The sequence below is a fragment of the Oncorhynchus mykiss genome, chromosome 16 (genome assembly GCF_057628025.1).
Source record: "Oncorhynchus mykiss isolate SJ-2025 chromosome 16, ASM5762802v1, whole genome shotgun sequence".
Taxonomy (NCBI): Eukaryota; Metazoa; Chordata; class Actinopteri; order Salmoniformes; family Salmonidae; genus Oncorhynchus; species Oncorhynchus mykiss.
The window spans coordinates 73,223,271-73,240,472 of record NC_143037.1 but is presented as its reverse complement, the minus strand read 5'-3'; the positions used below and the strand labels follow the sequence as shown (position 1 = coordinate 73,240,472).

The following is a 17,202-nucleotide window of genomic DNA, read 5'->3' as shown; positions in this document are numbered from 1 at the left end:
ACTGTAGAGCAGCGCATGGCTCAGTATCAAAATGTTAGTAATGAATTTAGTGGTAGCAGAGCTCTGTCCATACCCTAAAATAAAACACTTTCCCTACCCAGCCCTAACCCAATGTAGAATGTCGGGCTCGGTTCGAGTAAATTAGCTCTTATACCATGTCTCTGCGTGCAGTTTGAATAAAGTTATCAACTAGCGTTCGCGCAATGCCTTTTTAAACGTATATTCTGATAAACGCCTATGTATGCACACATTGTCAAGCATAATCAATCAAGTGCTTGAAACGTGTAGGGCTAAAAACAGAATTACACCAAAATAAAGAAAACAAATATCCAAGTTTATTCACAAGATTTCACAATTCCAAACATTTCCAAATTAAACATCTGTAAACGTATCCAGATAGAAAAAGGTCCATTATTCCACTTTCTTGAAGACGATTCTGCCATCCCAACTCCTCATACTCTCTCAAGGGCCTCCAACATGATGATACTGTTTCCTCTGATTACCTACAGACCCGTGAAGAAAAAAATATATATATATATATTTACTTGAAGAAAAAAAAACAAGGTATGTGATAACATTGAGAATAAAAGCACAATGTGTCTGTCCCCAGAGATAGTGTAGTTAACAACGCTGTTGGGTACTGACCACCATGCCTATGGTGTTCTGTATTCCCCCAGGGGCCATTTCCAAGCAGTCATCCATCACCAAGTTCATGAAGGGGTCAAATCCTCGCAGGACTCCTTGGACCTGCCTGCCACCGTTCAGCTTCACTGGAGGGAGAAAAACGTACAAACTGTAAGAACAGTTGAGGCAGTAAGGCAGGGCTCCCCAAACTGGCTGCCCGCGGGCGGTTTCATATACACAAGACTGTAAAAACACCAGGAAATGAGCTTGAGTGATTTTAATAAGAAATCTGTTCAAGCATAGAGAGACACGTGATTGTATACCAATGTAAGCAAGGTTTGAAAATATATATTTTTTGGGGGTCAAACATGAAGACGGCTTCTTGCAGTCTACAAATTATTTGTAATTATAAACTGGGTGGCTTGAGGTCAATGCTGATTGGCTGACAGACTTGTATACAACAGGTATGACAAAACATTTATTTTAACTGCTCTAATTATATTGTGATAGGTTTGGTTTTTGAGCTTTAATAATTATTAATCATTAGTTATAAAAGTGACATGAGGGGTACCATAATGAAGCCTGGGAGGGGCAGAGTGCAGGGAAAACACGTGGCAGCACAGATAAGGGGAGGAACCGTTTTAAGGACCAGATCACTCAACTCCCTGACAGGCGATACTGATGCAATGTTTGGCGATAACGAGGAGACTCCACCCAAGGTGGGGTACGAATACTACCATGGATGAAACCATGTCTTTGTCTAATGCAGCTGTGTTGACCCTCAGGGCAGAATAAACTTGGTTTAAAGCTTGGGAGTTTGTACTCTGAAAAATAGAACCTAACAGTTGGTTACGAGTTTATAATAGCAATAAGGAATCTCAGGGGTTTGTGGCTATATGGCCAATATACCACGGCTAAGGGCTGTATCCAGGCACTCCGAGTTGCATTGTGTCTTGCTTAAGAACAGCCCTTAGCCGTGGTATATTGGCCATATACCACACCCCTCGTGCCTTATTGCATTCCAGCCCACCTCGAACATCCGCCCAAGAAATAAAAAAGAAGAGAAATAAATACAACGGCCCGTCGGCTGAATCTAGTTGATGATCCCTGCGATAAGACAAGTTGGACCCACTTTTCATTTCAGTCCAACAAGTTCTATGGCCAAGAAAATGTCAATTGGGTTTAGGGCTGGGTGATAATACGTTACATTTGGAAAGTATTCAAGCCCCTTTACCTTTTTCACATTTTGTTATGTTATAGCCGTATTCTAAAATGGATTCAATGACCCCCCCCCCCCCTCCCCTCATGAATCTACACACAATAGGCCATAATGAAAAAGCAAAAACAGGTTTTTAGAAATGTGCCAAAAACTGAAATATCACATTTACGTAAGTATTCAGACACTTTACTCAATACTTTGTTGAAGCACCTTGGGCAGCAATTATAGCCTGAACAACTGTATTTGGAGAGTTTCTCCCAGTCTTCTCTACAGATCCTCTCAAGCTCAGTCAGCTATTTTCAGGTCTCTCCGGAGATGTTGGCTCGGGTTCAAGTCTGGGCAACTCAAGGACATTCAGAGACTTGTCCCAAAACCACTCTACCATGAAGACCTGATCGGTGGAATGCTGCAGAGATGGTTGTCCTTCTGAAAGTTTCTCCCATCTCCACAGAGGAACTCTGGAGCTCTGTCAGAGTGACCATCGGGTTCTTGGTCACCTCCCTGACCAAGGCCCTTCTCCCACAATTGCTCAGTTTGGCTGCGCGGTCAGTTCTAGGAAGAGTCTTGATGGTTCCAAACTTCTTCCATTTAAGAATGGAGGTCACTGTATTCTTGGAGACGTACAATGCTGCAGAAATGTTTTAGTACCCTTCCCCAGATCTGTGCCTCGACACAATCCTGTCTCTGAGCTCTACAAAAGAAGTACTTTGACCCCATGGCTTGGTTTTTGCTCTGTCGTGCACTGTCAACTGAGGGACCTTAGACAGGTGTGCGCCTTTCCAAATCAGGTCCAATCAATTGAATTTACCTCAGGTGGACTCCAATCAAGTAACATCAAGGATAATCAATAGAAACAGGATGCACCTGAGCTCAATTTCGAGTCTCATAGCAAAGGGTCTGAATACTTGTGTAAATAAGGCATGTTTTTTTATATATATAAATATTTGCAAGAATTTCTAAACTTATTTTTCCGCTTTGTCATTATGGGGCATTGTGTGTTTTTTGTTGTTGTTGTAAGGCTATAACGTAACAAAATGTGGAAAAGGTCAAGGTCTGAATACTTTTCCGAATGCACTATCAAATGAACATTTTAGCACGATGTTCCAAATGCATGTATCGCAAGAATCAAGTTTAAAAAATGTTTTTATGAGCGTTTGTTTCTTTCAGGTCTCGTCTCCTTTGCTCTTTCTGTGCACCGTTCCACCCAGACACCACGCCCCCGTTCCACCCAGACACCACGCCCCCGGTCCACCCGGACACCACGCCCCCGGTCCACCCGGACACCACGCCCCTAACTACAAAAGAGAAAAAGATAACCTCTTCCTCTCTGACAAGCAGTTTGAACTCGCTATTGTCAATTGAGGTTTGGTCCAAACTAAATCGGTTGATAGCCCTTCTAAATGATACCCTCATATGTCAGCCATTTTTAAAAAAAAATACAGCGCAGACACTAAAAACTTGAATTTACATGATTGTGTTCACGTCCAGTTTGTTGCACACGGTATTGCAGCTAGCAGTATCTTATCCACATGTTGTGTTAGCCGTCTAGTCTGTTTTATACATGTGCAATGAGCATTAAAAAAATTAACAATTATACAAGGAATTAGCAACTCGTTCTCATTTTGAAAAATGAGCATCATCTTATCCAGGTTGGAGCACTTGAATTCAACATCTAAACAAAATGAACAGGCCGTGTTGTTCAAACAGTTGGAGACAGACAGGAGGGTGTATTCATTCAACTGTTCTACCTTGTTAGCAATCAAATAGATCCAAGCTGGCTAGACGTTAAAATATAAAAAGATTAGCTGGCCAGTCACTAGCACGTGGGCTTGTGCTAGAGATATTGTTTATGAAAAGTGTTAATGTTCTAGAACACCTGCTATCTGAAGTTAGTCATTGTTATAGTTCTGATAAAATGCATAACAAAAAAAATGAAAGCCAGATCAGTGATGGTAAAAAGCAGGTTAAAAAGCAGGGTTCATTGTTGACATTTTGTTTTTTTTCAAACAGAAAATGCAGATCTAAAATGCTTCTTATTGTACATTTTGCTTGGCTTCAGTCAGAGTTCCCGCTAAATCATGAATGTAAACGGACACATTCCATTCCGTGCTACTTATCTTCGCTCTCATCATTGGATCACCAGACAGTTCTCTGACTGATGTGTAGGCATTTTTTTCTCCAGTACATTCCTCCGATAGCAAGTTAAAATGCAAAATTAACTTCAAGCAAAACATTAGCAAATGTAGCTAGCTACATTCTGTGATAAACATTAGAAATATGATGGCCTGAATTTTTGGCAAAAATAAATAAATAAACGTATACATTTAAATAAAATAAAAACTTGCCTTTTCATTCTAAGCAATGTTCCCTCTCATTTTTTCCAGCACTGAGCAAATTTCAGGTCTGCAGAGCGCAAACTTGAATGTGAAAACTTTGTGCGCGTTTACTTGGAACACTGAAGCTGTACCCCCTTTAAGTTACAGTTAACAGCGACAGTGGCTATTTGATCATAATGTAGACCTAACAGAGTGGCCTACCATAAGAAACAATGGAGAAAATGCATCCCATAACATTTTAACATGGAAATAGCTGTTCTATCATTCAGCCTACAGTAGCAGCCAATGTGTGGCGTTCAATGTAGGACTTACATTCCATGAGACTTTTGAAAAAAATAAAAAATAAACATGCAGGGCTTGACCTTTAACCTGTTTCTCCACTTGTCCTTCAGACAAGGTGACTGAAAATGTTGTTGTTTGATGCAAGAAACCACTTTATAAAATGCATTATTCACATAACATTATTACAGATTATCAGACAAATGGCTCCCTCTGCGTATTGGCTACATAGCTTATTCAAGCCTGTCAAAATACAACACTTCCCCTTTAAGACTGAAATAAATGCTCTTTAATAAGGCACTCACTTTTTGAAGATGTCTAGAAATGTACATGTTTTGTGCTTTTGTAAGATGCAATCACTGCTCCATTGCCGACTAGATATTATCTATAACTGGGCTAATAACTCACCACTAGCAAAGGATATGAACAAATGTGCACACGTGGCTACATACAGCTCTCGCTTTGATCTCAAAATAAGCGCATCTACTCACAAACGCTCATGGTGTAAACACAGTCCAGTTCAAAGTGAACGGCACAGATCCATATTTGGCAATGGTCTAGTTTCATACTCCAATCCATTGTGCCTACAACAAAATCTCATGCATAGTTTTTGTTGTTGTTGTTAGGCTGCATTTAAAAAGTGGCTAATATTGCACTGAATTGATCACAATAACCCACAGTAAAGTGAAACGTTGATAGTGTTAACGGAGAAAACTCTAGAAAGTTGAGGAGTTCAATCTTGTGCTTCTCTGCGCAGGATGCTATTTCTAATGCCAGGCAGCCCAGCGGAGGTTAGAGGGAAAATTGAATTGGCGGGGGAGGCGCGCAGCTTAGAGGGAACATTGAATTGGCAGGAGACATTGATTGTAAGCCAATTTCCTCCTGTATAGCTGCTAGGCAAAAACAGAGATGCACTTCTGTTGTAATCTGATGAAAATACTCTTCTCAATGTGTTGCACTAGTGTTGTTTAGAAAAACTATATAGTTGCTCGCCCCTTAACACTCAATTGTTAAATTTTTAAATAACACTATTGACTTTATGTAAAATGCAGGCGAATTTCGTTAAAATATATATTTAAAGGCCTGCATTTTGAAAATGGTAGATTTCTGAAAGTTAATGCAACCCCCGTAAACAAGTGGGTCTTATCTTATGGTTGTAGAAGGCTTACATTTAACCTAGGTATAATTCTACAAGCCCTGAATTCATTAGATTATTCCTGATTGTTTGACCTTTATTCTCTATATAAGCTTTGTTGCACAATTTTTTTTATTTTTTATGTAGATACAATAAATATACAAAAGTATGTGGACACACCTTCAAAATTAGTGGACTTGGCTATTTCAGCAACGCCCGTTGCTGACAGGTGTATAAAATCGAGCACACCGCCACGCAATCTCCATAGACAAACATTGGCAGTAGAGAATGGCCCGTACCGAAGAGCTCAGCGACTTTCAACGTGGCACCTTCATAGGATGCCACCTTCCCAAAGAGTAAGTTAGTGAGATTTCTGCCCTGCTAGAGCTGCTCCGGTCAACTGTAAGTGCTGTTATTGTGAAGTGGAAACGTTTATTTAACAAGGCAAGTCAGTTAAGAGCAAATTTTTATTTACCATGACAGCCTACCTAGGCCAAACCCTAACCTGGACGACGTTGGGCCAGTTGTGCACCGCCCTATGGGACTCCCAATCACAGCCAGTTGTGATACAGCCTGGAATTGAACCAGGGTCAGTAGTGACGCCTCTAGCACTGAGATGCAGTGCCTTAAACCGCTGCGCCACTCGGGAGCAACAAAGGCACGTTTAGGAGCAACAACGGCCCAGCCGTGAAGCGCTAGGCCACATAGAACGGACCACTGAAGCGCGTAAAAATCATATGTCCACAGTTGCAACACTCACTACAAAGTTCCAAACCGCCTCTAGAAGTAAAGTCGGCACAAACTGTTCGACGGGAGCTTAATGAAATGGGTTTCCGTGGCAGAGCAGCCGCACACAACCCTGAGATCACCATGCGCAATGCCAAGCGTCGGCTGGAATGGTGTAAAGGTCACCGCCATTGGACTCTGGAGCAGTGGAAACACGTTCCCTGGAGCGATGACAGAATAATCTGGGTTTGGCGGATGCCAGAAGAACGCTACCTGCCCCAATGCACAGTACCAACTGTAAAGTTTGGTGGAGGCGGTATAATGGTCTGGGATGTTTTTCATGGTTTGGGCTAGGCCCCTTAGTAGGGCGACAGGTAGCCTAGTGGTAGCCTAGAGCCTAGGTATCCTAGAGCGTCGGGCCAGTAACCGAAAGGTTGCAAGATCGAATCCCCGAGCTGACAAGGTAAAAATCTGTCGTTCTGCCCCTGAATGAGGCAGTTAACCCACTGTTCCTAGGCCGCCATTGAAAATAAGAATTTGTTCTTAACTGACTTGCCTAGTTAAATAAAGGTTAAATAAAATTAAAATAAAGTTAGTTCCAAGGAAGTGAAATCATAACGCTGCAGCATACATTCTAGGCAATTCTGTGCTTCAGTGGTCACTGTTTGGGGTTGGTGCCCCTTTCCCGTTTCTGCATGACAATGCCCCTGTGCACAATGCGAGGAAATAGTTTGTCAAGATGAGTGTGGACGAACTTCACTGGCCTGAACAGTCCTCTTACATCAGCCCCATCTAACAACTTTGAGATGATTTAGAACACCTATTATTGCCCAACATCAGTTCCCGACCTCCCCAATGCTCGTGTCTGAATGGAAGAACGTCCCCGCAGCAATGTTCCAACATTTAGTAGATGATTGGAGCCTGTTGTAGCAACAAAAGGGGCACCAACTCTTTATTAATGCCTGTGATGTTGGAATGAGATGTTCGACAAGCAGGTGTCCACATAGTGTGTATTGTGAGCTGCCCATAATCTACATATGATTTTAAGGCTATTTGGCCCAGCCCTAATTGGATTTGTCAACATTAGTCTCAACTCTGCAAGCAAAGAGATGAGGTTTGTCCGTTCAACTCAGCAGAACCATAAACACTCAGAATCGGTACTCACATGAAAGCTTCTTGTCCATGAATCTGAAATAGAAAAAAAAAATTATTAGTTGCTAATAGAGATCGCAACGCCCACGATTGTATGGCTATACCAGAGACGGTTTGGCTCTGGTCCGTGGCTCTGATTTTCACTAGAAGCTGGACAATAACTAGATTTTCGCTAAAGCATCAAAGGTTTTTAAAATAAAACATTTTTACACAATAGATCCATATAGCACGTTGGGAACGATGAAAACGGAAATGCCATTAATTTTCAATAAAGAAAGCGAAGTGGGCTGGAGAACCTTTGAGAAAAAATGGAATAAACTAAACATTATTCAAATACTCCGCGACATCGGGTCGTGATTGACCAATCAAAGCTCACAATGGCTTCCAAGACCCAACTAGATTGGCTGTTGATACCGAAAGTTGGCATTCTTGCTCCAACAACAGTGCGAAACTAAATGTGGCTATCAGTATAACTTAGTGGATCATACAGAAATTCTCCATTCTAACATTTTAATCCGACAAGAGCGCAGAGGCAACTCGTTGTCGTTGAGCCGTTCATAATGCTGACACTTAATGATATTCGTACATCAATTAAATGTCAATTAATGCATGGTTTAGTTATCTAACCGTTTCATTCAATAACTAACGTTAGCTAGCCATTTTACTAGCCACAACAGTGTTAACTAGTTGCCGACTACCGGTAGCTTTGTGCTAGCGCGTAGCTACCTATGTTAGCTTGCTAGCCAAATTATCTCAAATAAACAACGAAATATTAGAAATTACACTGGATCGAAAACCAACTATGAATATGTATTTTTTGTTGGTTTTAATAACTCACTTTTTCAACTCTGGTGGGTGTGCTTTACTCATGTTTCTTCTTTTTGTTGAGGGCCTTCAGCTCGTGAGACTTCCTTTTGTGAAAAAAAGGAGAAAGCATGCGCAACGACCGGAACCGGAAAACGTATTCTTCTTCTACGATATAATGGCGTTCCGCAAACTAACGTTTAAGGTGCATGCCGTCACCTACTGTGCTGGAGTGTGTGGTCAATTGCGGTTTACAACATTAGTTCCACATTTCTAAATCCTCCTACCTAACTCTGTATTTCAAATAATCTCATGCAAACTTCCTCTAACATAAGCGAGCACGTCGCTGCTCTACTGTATGGGAGTAGATCATTGAGGAGCTCTCTCTTTATATAAATTGCAGAACTACCTTGACAGAAAAGTTGTTTGAAATGTGTGCCTATTTAATTTGCCACATAACATTTCTCACTCTCTATAAATCTGAATTATTTATTGATTGAGGGTAGTTTCACGATCTGCAATCAGTGTAAAAACGTGCCACGTAAATCAACAAATCACATTTTACAATGCAGGGCAGTGAGACATGTGAACTCTTCAAGCCCAAGATCCTTTCTTATGTTGTAATGGATATTGTGTATATATAGACAGTATTGTGTCAATTTAATAATATAGCAATGTTGTTGTTTTCTGTAACAAGATTAATGGAGTCAACACAAAACATCATGGGAGAATACTTTTAATGAGGTATTTTCTAAGACAAGGTTGCTAACTCGGGACACAAAAGGCACTTTCCAGAAGTAGAAACTTAAAAACCTTTTTTTCCCCCCCAAATAAAACATGACTTTCTTTTAAAAAAGGTAGACTCAGCGATATGACGTAGACGCAGAAAGTAAAACAGCATAGTGGGTCTATTTCCACAACAACTAAGAGAGTGTTGAAGCTCAAGGTCTCCCTTTAAGCCTTAATTTTCTTCTGTTTTTGGGTTTACTAAACTGCAGAAAATAAATGGATAACCTGGTAAACTCATTTCTAACCAACAAGTAGCAGCAAGGTTGCAATCACTGCTTGTTTTGCATATCCATGTTATATTACATCACAGTCTTAACTGGCTCCACGAGTATGCATCTCACACAGACAGACGGACAGAGATAAATAATTAGTAAATTAATGCTAAATCAGTGTCACACAAGTCCAATGTCATCAAGAGTTTTAAAAAAAAATGTAAAAAAAGGTTTCCTGTACCAAATAAAAAAAAATCTAAAAGTTCAATGTTTTTCCACCGCATTTTCAACTCTTACCAATAGTTTTGTCACAAAATGGTAGTAGGTACAAGACGCACCGGTTTGTGTCAAGAACTGTAACGCTGCAGGGTTTTTCACGCTCAACAGTTTCCCCGTGTGTATCAAGAATGGTCCACCACCCAAAAGGACATTCAGCCAACTTGACACAACTGTGGGAAGCATTGGAGTCAACATGGGCCAGCATCCCTGTGGAACACTTTCAACACCTTGTAGAGTCCATGGCCTGACGAATTGAGACTGTTCTGAGGGCAAAAGGAGAGGGGGGGGGGGCATCTCAATATCAGGAAGGAGTTCATAGTGTTTGTTATACTCCGTGTATCTTTCCACACTGTGAGGTTGGAATAATACTGTGAAATTCTGAAAATTATGATAATGCCCTTTTAGTGTAAGAGCTGTTTGGAAAGACCGCCTGAAATGTCTGTTTTTGGTGTCATGGAGTAAATTTGTGTGGGGTAAATTAATTAATAGCCAATAAGAAAGAGTTCCAAACCTCAATCCCAATAACAGCTTTCAGTTTTCCCCTCCCCACTCAGACCACTTCCAGACAAGTCCTAGCTAAATTCTTGCTTGAGAAATTGCTCTTTGCTAAGAAGCTATTTTGGTTCCATTTTGACCATTTGAATTGAAATCAAATAACACAGTGAGGTATTGTTAACCAGAGATTTTTAAAAACTGCTGCAGCAACAAAACTAAATGAGTTATTGCGTATATTCATTTAATTTAAACCATATTGACAAATGGATGGTTGGATCCGATCCAACATTTGTAAAGGAATATAAAAGGTCTAAATGAAGAGGATTTAGGATCAAGAGGATTTAGGCCTAGTAAGACTGTTTCTGTACTGCTTTCACAGCGTACCACTGTTGGTCAGTCACAAAATTAATGGTATCAAGACAGCGCACACACACAAAAAAAAAAATGTTTTGTTGCAACTTGAATCGCGTGTTGATATGAATTACATTCAAACAGCTATTCTGGTGAGTGGTCTAAACATATTTTTAAATGTACATGAACACAATATTCTCTTGGGGAACTCAGTACAGCTTGTTAAAAAAACAAAAAAGGAAGAGTAACATCATCTCACATTTTGCTGTCAGGGTCATAAATTGCTCCCTTCCTCATCGCCACTGTCAACGAGGTGATCTTGGCAATGTTGTAAGAAAGTGTCCAGTGTTACAAAAGCCTTCAAGCAGGGAACACAATGGTAGGCCCTCCGAAGCTTGGCCCCAGGCTTCTTAGAGATACCTATGCCCTGGCTGCACACGCTGCAGTGTCTCATAATCCCTGTAGGCTGATGCAGCTCCTCATGCTCCTTCAGAGCAGACTGCAAAGAAAACACCTCAGCACAAGACGGGCAAGGAAACTCTCCCTCTTCTTCTGGAATTTTCTTTGGTCTCCCTCTGCTAGCCTTGACCAATGTTCCTCCCACCTTCCGTGATATGTTGCCTTTAGGCTTTTTTGGCGTCTTCTCAGCTAACTTGGTCTCCTTGGCTGCTTTCCCAACCTGCTGAACATGGCTTGGTGGTTCTCGACTATGATTCTTGACGTGTGCTTTAAGTGACAAATGGTGCAAGAACACTTTACCACAAACGTCACATGAGTAAGTCTCTCTTTTCCTCCGCTTGCTAATCAGTGGCCTTGGATCTCTTCTGATATCCTTCTCTCTGCTGTGGGACTCTTGTCTGTGCAAGTACAGCTTGGCAGTGCTTAGGAAGACCCTGTCACAGGAACGACAGGAGAGGAGCTGGCTCTTTCTGCCTCTTCTTTTTGGTTGGGGTGGCCCAGCCATCTGCTTCGATAATCTATGAACCCCATTTGTGCATCCTCCTTTTAGTAGAGGACACTTGGAGATGATCCACTCCTTCCGATGGGTGGATCGCTGATGGCATGCAAGGCCAGCCCCTGAGCGAAACCTCTTGGCGCAAAGTGGGCATTGACTTGGCCTGTCAGGATCTGGGGCACTAGTGGCATCAGTTGGGGGAGAGTCAGGGGGAGAGGAGTCCAAGATGGCAGATTCAGGCGAGGGAGAGTCCGCGGGAGGGCTGACAACTTTTGCAGTTCGCGTGGCAGATTTACTACAGCCAGCCTGCTGATGGCGAAGCAGAGATTGCTTTTGGCTAAAGCTTTTACCACACGGAGCACAGGCATATGACCTGCTATCATGATGGTGGGACTGGTGATAAAGGGACTTATCCCGGACACTCTGAGAGTCTGAGGTTGAAGCCTTGCACGCACTGCATGGAGCACCTAGCTGGGTTTTACCACAACAGACCTGACAAGGAGCAGCATCACGAATGCACTTGTGCAACTGCAAAGAGGATAGGAGAGAGAACTCTTTGCCACAGGAAAGGCAGCAATGACACTTACGTAAGGCATGCTCTCCCTGCTGGTGGTGCAATAACTCAGCCATGTCAGAGAATCCCTGGCTGCACTGTGCGCACACACACGGGCACACATCAGGCAGTAGTTGGTTTTGGCTTTGACTATCTTGCTTTTGTGCAACAAGTTTTGCCAGCTTTGCTAGAGTGTCTGAGGCAGGCTTAGACCGAGCAAACGACTCCTGAACTCTTGTAGTGTTCCAACTGCAGGGAACTGCATCCATCTTCAACCAAGGCACCTATTTGGGAGGTACAGAGGACAGTCTATTAGACATGTTCATCATCCTGATAAGGGAAAACTTAGCTATAGCCTACAAAACATTTCCCTGGTCTCTCTTTTTATAGCACTAATGGTTGGCTGCAGAGACAGGCTGTATATCCGTCACCCTCTCTGTAGCTCAGCTGCTATTGCAACAGGATAGTTGGTTCAAATCGCGGGACCGCCCATACGTAAAATCTATGCACGCGTGACTAAATGGTTCTGGATAAAAGCGTTTGCTAAATGGTATATTCCCCCTTGACGCGTAGCTACCAATGATAGTCCATGAGGCAGACCCCCAAATTTGGGCCGTCAGACTTGGACCGATGTTGTCTCATAGGGATTTTTTTCCCAAGGTTTATGTCCCTTAGTTGGAAAATGCGTGTGCAATCATTCTTTCTTTCTTTCATCCCTCCATCCACTTATATTTTCCCCATATGACAAACAATGTCATTATATGAAATATGGCTGCCAAATAACTCAATGGGGTCTTATTGGCTTTCACATGGCGATACCTGTATGAAATATAAATGTAGTTAGCACAGAAATATCTTAAAATGTTCATAGCGACCACAAAACACAACCACATGAGCCAGATTTGTATTTTTAAAAATGTAACTAGGCAAGTCAGTTAAGAACAAATTCTCATTTACAATGACAGCCTACCCCGGCCAAACCCTAACGATGCTGTGCAAATTGTGCGACGCCCTATGGGACTCCCAATCACGGCCGGTTGTGATACAGCCTGGTATCGAACCAGGGTTTGTAGTGATGCCACTGAGATGCAGTGCCTTGGACCGCTGCACCACTCGGGAGCCCCACACAGTGGGGAGAACAAGTATTTGAAACCTGCAAAATCAGCAGTGTATTCCTACTTACAAATCATGTAGAGGTCTGTAATTTTTTATCATAGGTACACTTCAACTGTGAGAGATGGAATCTAAAACAAAAATCCAGAAAATCACATTGTATGATTTTTAAGTAATTAATTTGCATTTTATTGCATGACATAAGTATTTGATCACCTACCAACCAGTAAGGATTCTGTCTCTCACAGACCTGTTAGTTTTTCTTTAAGAAGCCTTCCTGTTCTCCACTCATTACCTGTATTAACTGCACCTGTTTGAACTCGTTACCTGTATAAAAGACACCTGTCCACACACTCAATTTTTTTTATTTTTATTTCACCTTTATTTAACCAGGTAGGCAAGTTGAGAACAAGTTCTCATTTACAATTGCGACCTGAAATTGCGACATCAAACAGACTCCAACCTCTCCACAAGGGCCAAGACCAGAGAGCTGTGTAAGGACATCAGGGATAAAATTGTAGACCTGCACAAGGCTGGGATGGGCTACAGGACAATAGGCAAGCAGCTTGGTGAGAAGGCAACAACTGTTGGCGCAATTATTAGAAAATGGAAGAAGTTCAAGATGACGGTCAATCACCCTCGGTCTGGGGCGCCATGCAAGCTCTCACCTCGTGGGGCATCAATGATCATGAGGAAGGTGAGGGATCAGCCCAGAACTACACGGCAGGACCTGGTCAATGACCTGAAGAGAGCTGGGCCCACAGTCTCAAAGAAAACCATTAGTAACACACTACGCCGTCATGGATTAAAATCCTGCAGCGCACGCAAGGTCCCCCTGCTCAAGCCAGCGCATGTCCAGGCCCGTCTGAAGTTTGCCAATGACCATCTGGATGATCCAGAGGAGGAATGGGAGAAGGTCATGTGGTCCGAGACAAAAATAGAGCTTTTTAGTCTAAACTCCACTCGCTGTGTTTGGAGGAAGAAGAAGGATGAGTACAACCCCAAGAATGCCATCCCAACCGTGAAGCATGGAGGTGGAAACATCATTCTTTGGGGATGCTTTTCTGTAAAGGGGACAGGACGACTGCACCGTATTGAGGGGGGATGGATGGGGCCATGTATCACAAGATCTTGGCCAACAACCGCCTTCCCTCAGTAAGAGCATTGAAGATGGGTTGTGGCTGGGTCTTCCAGCATGACAACGACCCAAAACACACAGCCAGGGCAACTAAGGAGTGGCTCCGTAAGAAGCATCTCAAGGTCCTGGAGTGGTCTAGCCAATCTCCAGACCTAAACCCAATAGAACATCTTTGGAGAGAGCTGAAAGTCCATATTGCACAGCGACAGCCCCGAAACCTGAAGGACCTGGAGAAGGTCTGTATGGAGGAGTGGGCTAAAATCCCTGCTGCAGTGTGTGCAAACCTGGTCAAGAACTACATGAAACGTATAATCTCTGTAATTGCAAACAAAGGTTTCTGTACTAAATATTAAGTTCTGCTTTTCTGATGTATCAAATATTTGTCATGCAATAAAATGCAAATTAATTACTTAAATCATACAATGTGATTTTCTGGATTTGTTTTAGATTCCGTCTCTCACAGTTGAAGTGTACCTATGATACATTCTAGACCTCTACATGCTTTGTAAGTAGGAAAAACCTGCAAAATTGGCAGTGTCTCATACTTGTTCTCCCCACTGTGTGTATATATGGATGTTAAATTATTCACAGAATTCTGGTAAGAATGTGCCCAAAACAGGACTAGAACCTTGCTGCTTACATTACAATGTAAAGAATCCACAGTAATGCCAATAGGTTTTCATGGGATTGTAAGAGCAGCAAACCATTACACATGGTTAGTCTAAATGACAATGTGTTCTTACTATGAGGCCATAGCAGATTGGTCTGTTACCACAATACTAAAAGTAATGTAATTGGCCTCAACAGGCCCAACATTGGATTTTACTACTTTACATTGCAATGGAATGGTTTATATTCCTCAAAATTCGGAATAATTTGACAACTTTACATAATCTGGCTCATGTGGTTGTGTATTCTACATCACGATATGAACATTAAGATATTTCTGTGCATACTATTATATTTCATACAGGTATCGCCATGTGAAATGATCCAATAAGACCCAATTGAGTTGTTTGGCAGCCATATTGGGAAAAGGATTCTGTGGGATTAAGGGGAAGTTAATGGGTGAATTCGTGATGGCCCGATATGTACAAATCCTTTTTTAAAACCCTGTTCTAGCCGTGTGGGCAATTTGGTGCCTCTGTCACAAGTTGAAATTCAAAAATATAGCTGCCCCATTACATGGAATTCTATGGCTAAGCATCCACCATTTTAAATGTCACAATATATAATTTCAGAAGTTAGAACCACTTGTCAAACAAAAGTTTAAAATGAATCAGGGTTTCTGTGTCTAAAGCCATTTTTATACAGGTAATGCTGACATGTACCCTAGAGATCAAAGGTTACATTTCTGTTGACCTGAACATTCTGGAAATGTGTATCTAAGCTTTCCACTGAGATATGATTCAAGGGTATAAGTGAGCAATAACTTGTTGTATAGCTACTGACATAAGGTAAAAATTGAATCCCAGCAGCCACTGCAAATGTGGCTAGCTGGGTGGTAGCCCAATGATAGACTAAAGGAGCCTAACATTACTCCTTATAGTGTAAGACCATTACATGTTTTGTTATAAAGGCAAATTTACTCAATGCCAAAACAGCCAAATACTTCATCTAAATGTGAATTGATTGTCAATTGCGGTACGGCTCTAGAAACATAATCCCTCTACTTTCATATCCTATCAAAATAATTTCACAAACGCAAAATACACACTACTTGTACACTGTTTTAACACCGTTGCAGCCGACAGTATTTGTCAGTAACACATTCGTGAAGAACATATTCTGATAACACACAGGTGTTCGGAGACGCAGGTAGTTACAATTAGCCCAGGTAGTCCACTATCTTCAGTCCGTTTTCTATAAACAAGTGCTATATAACATGGAAATATAACCCGTTTCGGAATCCTATAAAAATGGTGTTATCAATTTAACCTTTAGTTGTTTAAAAAAAAAAGATTTCTCCCTCCTTTAATGTTCAGACCGAGCGTCGGGGCTCTTAACAAAACGCCTTCGTCCAATGACTTCTGTGTGATGTAATGCTAGGTGAGTGTAGGCATTTCCCCATTTCTAAACGACTGAAAAGCTTTACCGCCTGTATAGCAACAACAACAAAAACAGGCTACGTGCAGTGATAACCTGGTAATAAAGCAAATCGAATGAAACATTATGCAGGAAATCGCTATTGCTACTAGCGTTAACTAGGCTATTAACCTCAACTCCACGATTTAGGATGTCACAAATTTACGTTTGTACACACACACACACACACACACACATGTATTGCTATTCGTAATTGCGGGCTGATCTTTGGGTGCTCAAATCAGTAGTTAAAAAAAAAAAAAAAAAAACATTTAGTGAGGTCCACAATAATGTTACTGTTAGCCATCGAAATTGTGGAGTTTAGTCGGCTAACTAGCTAGCTAAAACAAGGCAGAATGTTAAAACATGCAACGCAATTAGCCTACCTTTTTTGGTCAAACAAATCTGAATATTGGCAACATATCAGTTTCCAACAAGTTTAATGGAAGTCATTTATTTTATTTTTTAAAGATAAATACTTGGATACCAAAACGTTGTTTTCATTTCCGTGCAGCACCGTAGCCATGTGTTCCAAAGTGAAGCCAAGTTGTTTGTGTACTTTTGAGCTTTGGTAGGACTACAAAACTTTGCATTCTGGTACTTTCTTTTCAACCAATGAGGCATTCAAGAACACAAATGGCTTCAGGAAAGTTGGTAATAATGGTAGAGTTGAACCCCATGGTTTATGATTAGAGAACGAAGTGCACAGTAAAATATTAAAATATTAGATTTATCCAGAGAGTATATAAAAACACCAGATTTAGTATGTACATTCAAAGTGTTGCAAAGTGTAAATGATCAGATTTAGCATGGCAATTCAAATGAACTCTGCTCTGTATGTGGAAATCAATGTGGGCATTTAATGCAAAAAATCTGCTCACTTACCTCCATCCATCTGAGTTTATCACATGTATTTCAATGAGGTGAGGTATGCATCCTCTCCCACGACCCCTCTTA

At 41.5% G+C, this 17,202-nt stretch overlaps 2 protein-coding genes across 3 annotated transcripts; both read right to left on the bottom strand.

The window, feature by feature from the left end:
* Nucleotides 1-313: 313 nt before the first annotated feature.
* snrpg (small nuclear ribonucleoprotein polypeptide G) lies at nucleotides 314-9,001 on the bottom strand. The gene is made up of 4 exons (XM_021567108.3): nucleotides 8,310-9,001; nucleotides 7,485-7,507; nucleotides 646-770; nucleotides 314-503 (listed from the first exon to the last, which is right to left on the bottom strand). The coding sequence occupies exons 1-4, from the start codon at nucleotides 8,339-8,341 to the stop codon at nucleotides 453-455; spliced, it is 231 nt and encodes a 76-aa protein (XP_021422783.1). The 5' UTR covers nucleotides 8,342-9,001; the 3' UTR covers nucleotides 314-452.
* Nucleotides 8,996-16,818, bottom strand: si:ch211-148l7.4 (uncharacterized). 2 transcript variants are annotated; one of them, XM_021567086.3, is made up of 2 exons: nucleotides 16,733-16,818; nucleotides 8,996-12,193 (listed from the first exon to the last, which is right to left on the bottom strand). In XM_021567086.3, the coding sequence occupies exons 1-2, from the start codon at nucleotides 16,769-16,771 to the stop codon at nucleotides 10,676-10,678; spliced, it is 1,557 nt and encodes a 518-aa protein (XP_021422761.3). In that variant the 5' UTR covers nucleotides 16,772-16,818; the 3' UTR covers nucleotides 8,996-10,675. The 2 variants fall into 2 exon arrangements, with proteins under 2 accessions (XP_021422761.3, XP_021422762.3); XM_021567087.3 differs by having other exon boundaries at nucleotides 16,632-16,767.
* Between the last annotated feature and the right edge of the window lie 384 nt (nucleotides 16,819-17,202).

What these genes read in the sequence shown, in the direction of transcription:
- si:ch211-148l7.4 (XM_021567086.3), bottom strand. Translation starts at nt 16,771, where the DNA reads ATGGCTACGGTGCTGCACGGAAATGAAAACAACGTTTTG. An exon ending in GAAATGAAAACAACGTTTTG is followed by an intron (nt 12,194 to 16,732) that starts GTATCCAAGTAT and finishes CCTCCCAAATAG; the next exon opens with GTGCCTTGGTTGAAGATGGA.
- snrpg (XM_021567108.3), bottom strand. Translation starts at nt 8,341, where the DNA reads ATGAGTAAAGCACACCCACCAGAGTTGAAAAA. An exon ending in CACCCACCAGAGTTGAAAAA is followed by an intron (nt 7,508 to 8,309) that starts GTGAGTTATTAA and finishes TTTCTATTTCAG; the next exon opens with ATTCATGGACAAGAAGCTTT. An exon ending in AGAACACCATAGGCATGGTG is followed by an intron (nt 504 to 645) that starts GTCAGTACCCAA and finishes ACGGGTCTGTAG; the next exon opens with GTAATCAGAGGAAACAGTAT.